The 12,153-nt window shown below is 27.5% G+C and overlaps 1 protein-coding gene across 1 annotated transcript; it reads right to left on the bottom strand.

Annotated features, from left to right (window-relative positions):
- Nucleotides 1–3,413: 3,413 nt before the first annotated feature.
- Nucleotides 3,414–9,241, bottom strand: LOC100815477 (seed linoleate 9S-lipoxygenase). Its single transcript, XM_003531549.5, has 9 exons — nucleotides 8,847–9,241; nucleotides 7,706–7,995; nucleotides 7,376–7,616; nucleotides 6,407–6,727; nucleotides 6,067–6,152; nucleotides 5,840–5,947; nucleotides 5,187–5,494; nucleotides 4,643–4,906; nucleotides 3,414–4,303 (listed from the first exon to the last, which is right to left on the bottom strand). The coding sequence occupies exons 1-9, from the start codon at nucleotides 9,076–9,078 to the stop codon at nucleotides 3,550–3,552; spliced, it is 2,604 nt and encodes an 867-aa protein (XP_003531597.1). The 5' UTR covers nucleotides 9,079–9,241; the 3' UTR covers nucleotides 3,414–3,549.
- Between the last annotated feature and the right edge of the window lie 2,912 nt (nucleotides 9,242–12,153).

Genomic DNA, 12,153 nt, shown 5'->3' with positions numbered 1-12,153 from the left:
CCTCATGTTGCCATAGTCACAGTAGTCGTGGAGGTTATGGCGGCGGCTTGCAGTGGTGCTGTGTGTCGTCCAATGGAAGAAACGAAAAGGAAGAAGATGGAGTAAGGGTAAATTTGCAAAAAGGGGTAAAGGATAAAAAAAAAGAAAAATCGATTGATTTAAAACATTCATTATCAATGTTCCATGCCACATTTTTTTAAGGAAAAAAGATAGCAAGAACTAAAAATATAACAACTCTAAATCATAAGGACTAAAGTAAAAATATTTTTTTTATAAAAATTAAAAGTAATATATAAATAAATTACAAGAATAAAAAAATATTTAAATCTATTATTTAACTTGCAGATTCAAGTTACACATCAAGGCATTAATTGATAATTAGATTTGGCTACTATATATATCTAACCGCTCAGTTGCTGGAAAATGCAGGGATTTTTATTTTTTTGTTTGTTGGGGTTACATAAATTAAATACATGGATTAATGAATAAGAAGTTGGTTGTGAGCGGATACATGTGCACGTGATCATAAGAAAGCACATTTTTTATTCAAGTTGATATAGTATCAAATCAAATCAATGCAACATTTTAAACAGTTTGATGTTAATTACTGCTTCATTGTATAGTTTCATTTTATTAATAATAGTTTCTGAAAAATAAATAAATACTTAATTAATTATACGAATTGCAAATTTTTATATGCTTAAATTATTTTAAATTCTCTTTTAATTAATAATTGCTTAAGTAATATTACATATATCCCTGCTTACATTCATTGTTTTTTTATTATTTGAAAAAAATACTGAATAATATAAATATCTAAATGTACAATAATTAAAATAAGTAAAATATCTCATGTATGTACGTATTTAGGTTATGTATGGCGCCATACCTTTTTTAGTTTAAAAGCTACCTTTAAAGTTAAAGCTCAAAATAAGAGCTTTAAAAATAAACTGTTTGATAATTTTATTTTTATTATTTTTTAGTTTTAAAGTCCCTTTAGGTTAAAAGCTGGTTGATAATTTTTATTTATTTTTAAAATAAATTAAGAGTTTGCAATAAATAAATAAAATTAAAATAAACTAATATATGCTAGCATTATTTAATGGGAAAGTTTGCGAAGACACTCAAATTGGGAAATCAGTGGAAAATTCAGAAAATGTATTTTTTGTTGCATTGGAATTCGAATAGAAAATTGCTTGAATAAACTTCTTCACTTAAGCTATAAAAAAGCCCCCCTACCAACTTAATTTTAAGCTATTTGTTTTCAAATTTTGTTCTATAAAAATTAGTAACTTTATTTTTTTTCTAATTATTCAATGACCAAAATTAAATGAGGTCTTTCAAGTAGCAAGTTGTTTTTTATCACTGCGTTCCAAACTAAATTTTACCATAACATTCCTTTAACTTGGATCCAGAAAAGTTTTTCATGAAAAGTGTTTGACATAAATTATATTATGTATTTAAAACTTGAGCTCAAATAAACGAATATAACCATGTATCAATTGATCTATGTGTTTTATGTTAAGCATACTTCTTTTAAACTCTTTTATTTTTAATTTATAGTACTCTAGCACCATTTTTTCAAAAAAAAGTAATAATAATATATTATCAGTTTAAAAATGCTTAAAAGTTAATTAATTAAAATATTTTTAAGTTTTCATTCAATTACAAAATCACGTTAATATAATTTTTAAAGTAATTATTATAAAAATCAATAAACTTATCATACATAATCAATTATAATTGAATAACATAATAAAATTTAAAGTAACTTTTTCTCGTAATTAAATAATATTAATATCACATTATAAAATACATACATATTTTATATAGTAATTAATTATACCACCCAGCACATGGATGGTCTGAACTTGTTCTAGCTTAATTAAACTTAACTTTATAAAATTATACATTTGAAAGTATTTTCAGTTAATATTATCCAAATTTTTAATTAAACTTAAGTTTATAAAATTATACGAAATCTACGTTTAACTAAACTTAAGTTGAACTCAATTTTTTAAATTGTAATCCAAATTAAATTAACACACTTACTTTTAAAAAACGATTTATCAAAGTTGAGTCTTAAATATATAAAACAAATCATCTCTATTTAAGACAAAATATGACTTTTAAAATAATTAATAAATTTTAATTATAATCTAAAATTAGATATTAATGTAAAATTTGAACTTTCATTTTACACTACCAGTGTATTTCACTTAAATTTTGAAAATAATCACATAATATACCTGATGCTTACCAACTTTAAATTTATATTATATTTTAGCACAAAGTCTATTTATGCTGTAGATCCAACTTAAGTGTTTAGTATTCTTTATAACTTTGGACAAGTTTTTTTAGGAGAAAAAAATTAACTTTTGTGTAAATTAATTTATAAAATTTTTCTCATATAAGTTTTCTCTAAAAAAATATTTATAATTCATACATATAAGCTATTTTTAGTATGTAGATAAAATTATTTCATTTTTTTTTCTCTCATGAGTGCTTATGCACAAGTTTATCTAAACAGGTCTTCAAACTAATTATTAAATCAAAAATACTTTTATCAAAAAGTTATTCTATTATCTTATGAATTATAATTTTATTATAACTAAAATGAATATGTTTATCAAAATTATTATCGTAATTTATATTTAAGTGTTAAATAATTTTTTATTACCTTAAAAATTATAAATTTATTTATTTGATTAAAAAGAATTTACAATCAAAAATAAATTTTATATTTCACTTTTAAATATTTATTTGTTATTCTTAATTAAGTTAAAAATTATAAACTTGTTTGTTTGACAAAAAAAACTAACAATCAAAAATGAATTTTATATTTTACTTTTAAACATTTATTTGTTAATAGAATTATTTAGTGAAAATTTATTTATTATCTTAAAAATATTTTTCTTTCAAGAAATAAATACAGTTTTCAAACTTAAGAGAGTCATATATTATCATAGATATATTATTATGTAAATATGATGAGTTACATGCATAAAGAATTTTCTGCCATAATAATTCTAGATAACCTGAACAGGATTACTTCACTACATAGAAAACACTGAACTAAAAATAGCAAATTGTTTGTTGCTAACAACTGAAATATTTGGTGTTTCAATATTCAGTGGCTATTTTGCATTTTTTTTTTCTAGTTGTGCTTTCATCAGCAAACTGAAATAAACGTATCTACTTAATTCTACTTTTCTATAATAAGTTGTGTTTTTAATTAAGTGATTTAAGATTTAAATTTTAATTGATCATAGTATATAAAATAAATTGTATTAAGAAAAAAGATATATTTATCTTATGTACGTTATTAATACTCAAAGATTTGTGCTATCAGTAAAAAAAAAAAAAAAATCTATATATCAAGCATAACACGAACTAAATACAAATAAAGTGAGTTAAAGATTCAAATCAAGAGCACATAATTCCAAATATACACTGGTACAAATATACACAAAATAACCACACATACACTGACAAGCATTATTTGTGTTACTAGAAAGTAGATTGATCCAAAAGGTAACCACACACTCCTTAGATAGAGATACTGTTGGGAATTCCTCTGAAAGTCAACCCTTCCTCACTTGTAGGAAGGAGCAATGTGTATGGCAGCTGAACTGGTCCATAGCGATTTTTCTTATTTGAATCCTTGTTTCTCGCTGTGATTTTTCCCTCAATTTCTGCCAGCTTGCTTCCAAACTTTTTGAATGCTTCTAATGCCTTTGAATCAGATGTCCAATTAGGATTGTCTCTCTCCCCAAGGTAGATCTCATCAGAAGCATGCCTTGACAATATCTCTATCACCGTAAGATCAATAATGGTTTGGCGCTTCGGTGTAATGGTTCTCAAATAAGCCGTTTGGGGACTCTCCACCATCTCATCATATTCTTTGGTTCCTGGTTCTGGAATCCATCTTCTGCTAAGAGTTGGACGGTTTAGGATAAAACCACCATAAGGGTATTGTCCAAAATTAACAGCTGCATGGAGAGCTGAAGCAATCCATATGATAGTAGAACATGATTGAATAAGCTCTTGACGAGTCTGCATTTTAGGCCACCAAGGCTTGTCTTTTAAGTCACCATGACCCTTCTCAACAACTTCCTTCCACCATGCTTGGAGTTCAGTATCTTGTTGAATTGCCAAATCTGTTGGGTAATACAAGGAAACATACTCTTGGACCCATGACTTAATAGCATCCCATATTTCTAGTCCATCAACAGCATATGGGTAGTCCTCTACCGCAAGACGAAGGCCATGGGGAGAGGATGGATCCTCAACTGCCATTCCTCTGAATAAAGCACAAAATAAAATGTTATTGACAAATTCAACAAGCTAGCCTCTCTCAATTTATGCCTTCATTAGAATGGTATATTTCTATTTTTTTAGTCCCACGATTGAACAAGTTCATGCTTCTATTATAAGCCACATTACATTTCAAATCTTAAATGCTTTTAACTTAAAATCCTATATTTACTTTTCTTTCAACATTTATTTTACACTGTCAACCAATAAAAAATTATAATAGACATAACTTTTAAGATAATAAAAATTTATGATTTGATGAATTATAAGGGCATACATTATTTTTATCTTTTTCTTATAGTAATTTTATATTCAGTAAGATTACCTCTTGATGAGATCGACCGGTAATGCTTGGTCAGTGAAAACCCAATTCTTGTAAACAGCTGAAGACATCTCGATAGAATACCGTCCAGGCAAAAATGATTCCTCTATAACGCCACCAGCATTAATTAGGGCATTCCTAGCAAGTCCATTGATATTTATGGTGTCACGATAGTGAGGATAAAGAAGTTTATAAATGGGGTGAAGCACACTGAGACGCCTGTTTGTTGCTATGATGAAGGGCTCTGTCACTGCATGAGTATTTAACCTGTAACCCCAAGTATAAAAAAACAATTAGAATAAACAATGTATACACTTATAGTATTAAACTTTTGCTCAACAGATTGAATCATAAACCTTCACATATGTAAGTTTGTTCAGTATTATAATAACTACTTTAAAGGTGATATAATATTGATTATTCTTTATTGATAGAAAATTTACATTTACAGTACAGATATAATTATTAAGCTCAAGCATTTAAAAATAGTAATTAATAATAGTAAGCATGTTTACAAATGTTGCTGGCTAGCAAATAAAGTTCATACCAGTGGCTCATGAGTTGATGATAGCCCGAGTCATTTACAATAACATGAGCCTTGGCCAATAGCCAAATTGTGCTTTCAACACCTTGGTCTGCAGGCAAGACCACTTTGCTCTCGGCACCCAAATTATCTCCACTTGGATGTGGCTTGCTCAATTCGATAGCAAGTGGCTTCAAAGTCCCATCATCTTTCAAGAGCAGGATTGTCCTTGTGGCATAAGCCTTTGCAGAAGGTAGTGCGTTTATCCTTGTCAAATATGGCATGAATGCGTCTTGATAATCTAATATGAATAATCTCTGACCATTAAGTGCCTGTTCCAAAAAATTAAATTCAGTGATCACTTTGTTTCATAGCTTAATTTGAATCACAAACAATATCACTTCAATATTATATTATCATCTCTAACATATTTAATGTATTTAACACTTTTTTTCATTCAACCCTTGCTTAATTTTTTCTGTTTAGTATATTAATTCATGTGATCCGTGTAGTTGCATCAGCTATATATGATGTACCCCATATGTTTCCAGTCATGTCGAAATTTATATTTTCCTCAAAAGAATAAGTTGTTGTAGGGAATATAGAAAAAATCATTATGGCTAATAAAAAGTTAATATGCATTTTATAGTGGAGCTAGCACGCATGTATATCATTACCTCTTCTACTGTTACCCCATCCATGTTAATCTCCAAATGTTCTTTTGTTATTGTACTAGATTGATCACCATAGAGAGAGGGATCCAGCTTGCTTTGTGGGGGGAACTCCTGCCAGTATTAAAAATGAGAAAAAATGTCCAATAGTCAGATAGGGGGCAATATATTATAAACACTTTAGCATTATTCACTGATTAATTAACAATAAAATATTTGGATTTTGGACTTACTTTAAGAAGACGAATTACATTTGGGTTTACACCTGCAATCATCTCTCTTGCAAATTCGTCATCGGTCATCCATGCAGATTTAGTAACTGCTCAAACCATAAAAGAAAATAATTAATTATCAAATGAGATTAATTATTTTGAAAGAAATAGGTTAACATTGATAGTATAATAATTTTATATGATCACAAATCAATATGTATGATGAGTTTTAATTTGTTGACTTTATTAATAATTATTTTAAAAATTATATTAAAAGTGATTTTTAATTAATTGATAATATAAAATTTGCTTTAAGCTGTTAATTAACTAGTGCGTGAGTATTAAATTCTAATTAAGGTACCTTGGACTACATGAGGTGGTGGAAATTGAAGGACACTTTCACCATCAGTGCGAAAGATTTCCTTGAAGATTGGTATGGGGCTAATGTCGCTAAGAACACCTGTTGGAACCTTAATTCCACCTTCATACAGGTCTCTTACTTCTTCAAAGCTATCAAACTCATTCCATGTGAGGTCTGAATCAAAAACGTTTTCGAGCGAAGGTAAGAGCTTTTGAGATAATGATTTTATTCCATATGTGAGGAAATCTGATGACTTCAAGTGACCGAATTTTTCATCTCTTGGCATGTAAAGCTCGCTTGCTGGTCTCTCGCTTTTAGGATCTGTTAAGAATCGAATAGTTCATAATATTAGCAGAAATATCAGCAAAAAAATTCAGAAGAACATGTCAAATTGCGTACCCAAAAAATAAACCACACAAAAAAAGTTACTTTTTGTCAAGTCTATATCACAAAATCACACAAATAATAATACATGACTTTTCTTTTTAATTTCCTTTACGATTTAAATCCTCAAATATTAAGAAATTTTGAAAAAGAAGAAAAGTGATTATAATTAAATTTTAAATTGTGAAGACGAAAGTTTCTTAAAATTTTATTCATCTTTTCATTATTTTATTATAGTTTATAAAAATATAAAAACTATATTATTTTTTTCTCCTTTACAAATCAAATAAGGTGATTTTTCTCTTATTTTTCTTTATAAACCGAATAAGGTATACCATATATTTCTCTTGTTCAAATTATACCAATGTCTCTTCTTTCTCTTGACTAAACTATAAACAATGAGACCTCTCCTTCTTATTCTTTTCCCCCATTAAAATATATTTCTTCTCTTTCTCTTCTTACCAACCACATTGTAATATTATTTGTTTTATTCAAAAGATTTCGACCAACAACTTGGTCCCCTGTATCAATTTCCTTATTAAATTAAGTAATCACAACATGATAAAAGAAAAGACAAAGTCTAACCTTTCTTGGTGGCTTTTCTACCAGTTCTAACCCTACGAGGATAAGGATAGGTGCTGGAGCCTCCAAGAACTGGACGAGCAAGCTTTACATCTTCATCTGGATTACCCAAATCATTGTAGACATCATAATCATAGATCCTTTCATGTTCCTTGCGCTCTCCCGTTCCATCTCCTCTTAAAATCTTCAACTCTTCTTCTCTATACTTAACTAATGGACCCGGTGTTGCACTTGGAAGATATGTCTACAATACATTTAATTTCATGAAATAATTTTCTCATTTAAAAAATGATTAAGACTACATATATAAATAAATAATGGAGCTACACTTACCTTATTGGCAAAGAAAATACGATCCTTTTTGTCGTAGTCTTTAAAGTTGTAAACCCATGAGTTACAGACGAAGTGAATGGTTCCATGATTTGGAATGTCCTCAAGAGTGACACTGACAAGGAAGAACTCATCATAGGTGTAGTTTCTGATGTAAAATGCTCCTGGAATTCCAAAGTTAGCATCCCATTCGAAATGAATATCGTATGCATCCCTTCTATCTCCCAAGGTTGGTAGCGTCGGAAGATGCTTCTCCAAAAAGGTTTCGTTTCCAACTTTCCCATTTCCCTTTGCTACAGAAAAACATACAAATAAAACCAAAAAGAAAATGAAAAAAGATGAGTGTCTTTGAGCAAACAATAATATTTAAAAAGTGATACATGCATAAATAATTTTATACATAATTTATAAACTATTGACAGAAAGCTGTCCTGATCATGAAAAGAAAAAAAAAACGTTACATGGGAAACTTGTATATATGCATAGAATTGACAAATATCTATGAATATTTTTAAATTTAAATAAAAGACAAAAAAATGAATTGAAGAATATAAATTCTTTCATATTATTATCCAATCATGAAAATTCTATTAAATTTAATAATAATCATTTTAAAAGTTATATCTAAATAAATTTTCAACAAGAAAAAATATTTACATTGATAATGAATGGAAATTAAACTCAATTTAAACTTATAAAAAGATATGTAACTCAAATAAATGAGTAGAAACAAACAATTTATATTTAGGATAAAATGATCAAATTAAATTTAAAAATTATAACTTTTTAAAATAGTGAAAAATTTACGGAAAAGAAAGTTTAATGTATAGTAAAAAATTACTATAATTAATTTTTATGAATTTTAACAAAATATAAAAGTAAATAATCTCATTGAAATTTAATGCGCTTACTTTCTAACCGGATGATGACATTTTCATTTTCTGTTTTTATTTTTTATTTTTATTTTTTAAAAGCTATTTTCATTTTTAAAATATTAGAATTCTAAAAACATGTTTGATTTGACTTCTTAATTCTTTAATTTATATTTTAAGAGTAGTGATGGGTTAGAAATATCTTAAAAAAAAAAAAGTGTAAGCAACTAAGCATGGCAGAGAGAAACAATGGGAAGAGATAAGAAACAAACCATCAGTGGAGGTAGCACTGATCAACTTGAAGGAGACGTTCCGGGAAAAGATGGCAGTTGCAGTATCAACTATTTGGCCGGTTACGTCGGCGACGGCGCCAAAGATACCAGAGACAACGCCACCAACTCCGCCATTTTTGACTGAATTCAAGTCGTTAATGTCCAAGACACTTTTGGGCATCAACACCACAGTGCCCTTGATCTTGTGGCTCTTGTCAAATAGCCCTAACATCTTTACAACTTCTTCTTGATGATGCTATCAACACTCAAACACTTTTGTTCCTCTTTGGCAAGTACGTAAGAGACGCTTTGTATTGTGATTTGTGAGTTGTAACGATGCAAAGTAGGTTTATTTATAGATGGAAATTAAGAGATGTAACTTTGAACATGCTTTTACCTCAAGTTGCAGCCAAGGTTGATTATTATAATATATGGCTGCTAAAAACATATGGAACATGATGTATATATTTGAACACATTATTGGTGTTTTTTATTATATCATATATTGATGTTATCCATAAAGTTATTGATTAGTTTAATCTTGTTAATTTTTCTTGTGTCTGTTTACACTCAAAGGATTTGTTTAATATCACAAAAATTTTAAAAGAATAACTTAACGTCATGATCAATTGCATTAATTGAAGGATTAAATTAATAGAGGTTAATTATAATTTTAAAACAATTTTGTTTGTGTCAAAAATTTATATCCATACAATATAAAGAGATTATCTCTCTTTATGAAAATTATTTTCAAACACAAAAATTGAAGTCAGAAACCTTCTTCTTTTTTTTAGAAGAGTCAGAAACCTTACTTGAAATATTAGAGATATACCATCTAACCAATCACCTATACGGTTTAATTGTCTAATCTAGAAAAAGTTACAACACTAAAAAGTTTAAAATTTATATAATATTATTTCATATATACATGTGTTAGATTTAGACTATGACACTTTCATTTCTGTCAATAAATATTTCACTATTATTTTTGTTTATTGATATACTTCAATTATCAATATTTTTATTTATGCTATCATTATATCAATTTATTACATTTATTTTGGTTTTTGTAATTGACGCAATATTGTAAAACCTGCTAGTAATTAATTGAGTCATAATCCAAGGCTTGAATTTGACATTTACACAATAATTATATTATTAATATCTTATAAAAGAAAAAAAAAATACATGACAACAATTATATTATTAATATCTTATAGAAGAACTTGTCTAATTAATAGTACCTACTATTTATCAAAAGAGTGGAAGCTTTAAAGAGTCGACTCCACAAGGTTCATTCATAATATGTTTAATTATTTTCGCATAACGCATAATTCAACAAATAAGGTTAACAAAGCCTGTTTGAGCATGTAAGAATAAAAAACATATTTATTATTAACAACAAACTACAATTCTGAAAGAAATTGCTTAGTTTCGTATACATTTCATTACTTCAGTTTTCTTTTATTGAAAAAATAAAATCATAAAAGGGCATAACAGTACTAAAATGCATACTTGAGTATTGTATAGAGTGATTAATTAAAAATAAAAACAAATTAAATGGCATAACTTTACAATCATATGCAATTCAAATCGATTTGGATAGATTCCAAAGACATAAACCAGAAATTGAAATGGACCAATTGATCATAATATTATTCGTATACAAATTCAAAAAATATCGGATTGATTCAATTTTCAAATATTTTTAGAAATTTTTAGTTTTTTCTTTAAATAAGTTTAAATTGAACACGTCAATCTTGTCATTCATGTAACATATTATATACATGTACATTATCATTTGCCATATAAGTAAGTAACATGTCTTGTAAGCATAAACATTAATTTAAACTAAAGCTTTTTAATGGTAGAATTAAAATAACAGATAAACCATCTTTAAAAAACTGATGATGAAATATGTTTTTGGGACTAAAATGATTGATTATCAATTAACAATTATATCAATATTTTGTAACAATAAGTTATAAAATCTTAGAGGACATCAAATATATATTTTTAAAATAAAAGAGGCTAGCTCACTGCCCACAGATCGATTAGAAAACTCACAGACCTACAATTAGGAAAGCCATCACGTGCAAAACAAGAATGAAGTTTTATTGAATCTAATACTAAGAAAATATTTTTTAATGCAAAAAAATTATATAAATCATACAGTACGATCCAAAAATAAACAAGTCCCGCACGCTTGTAGTTGCAGTTGGTCTTCGAGGACTCCAAGAAATGTTTTTAATATGTCAAATTGGTCTGAGCATTGATGCATTAATATGACCGGCACCGTTTCCAAGGATAATATTATTTAAAGAACCCTATGCAATATATATCAGCCTTGCGCTATTAGGTCCTTAAGACTCTCTTTTGTTTTGGATGAAAGGTGAGAAATTGGAGCAAATTTTATACTTTTCTGCGGGACTTATATATTTTATATTTTATTGTAATTTTTAAAAATATTCTATTTTTATCAGGGTCAGCCCAATTATATGAGATTTAAAGTAAATATGATTTCTTTTACTTTAAACGTGTTAGATTTTTTACTAACATGTGTTGGTTTTTTATTAACAGAACAGATAAGGCTCTCTTTATTTTATAAAGATTGATAGTAAATATTCTTTTAAATAAGCTTGAAGTATAAGTTTTAATTATTTTATCTTTGAGATGATATTGATTTTCATCTTCTAAATAAAAAAATATCCTACATGTAAGCTAAATCAGGTGGGAAAAAGTTATTGATTTAATTTCTATACCTATGGTAAAAAGTTATTAAGCCCGTCACTGTAACCTTTTTTATGGTAAATTAAAGGAGCAATAAAATGGAGAAGAAAGAAATAAGCAAAAATGAGTGTCTGAGAAAAATGAGAAAGAAAAAAATGACACCATAAGGTTTTTTTTTCTTATTTTATTTAACTATTTATCTATTTTTTAATCCTGCTAAATCAAATATGTTTATTTTTATTTCATCTATCATCTATTTTCATTTATCTTTTTTTTTTCCATCATATTATCCATGTATTTCTTCTTCTTTTTTTCTACCAAGGAATCGTGAGTGTAAATGTTTGGTTCCTATTGTTATGAGGTCGTCTCTAATACTCTTACATTTTAATTTGATTCCTATACATGTATTCTTTAATTTGCCCCCTTAGTGTATTTTTTATAATTGGTTCTTATATGTGTAATGCATTCACATTTTTAATTTTAATATAGGGACCAAACACACAAAATCAAGATGAATTCACCACCAAAATAACTATTATTTGCTTCCAAAAATCTTGGTAAATTCAAATCATCACCA

This window comes from Glycine max, chromosome 8 (genome assembly GCF_000004515.6).
Source record: "Glycine max cultivar Williams 82 chromosome 8, Glycine_max_v4.0, whole genome shotgun sequence".
Taxonomy (NCBI): domain Eukaryota; kingdom Viridiplantae; phylum Streptophyta; class Magnoliopsida; order Fabales; family Fabaceae; genus Glycine; species Glycine max.
This window is presented reverse-complemented; position numbering and strand designations above follow the sequence as displayed.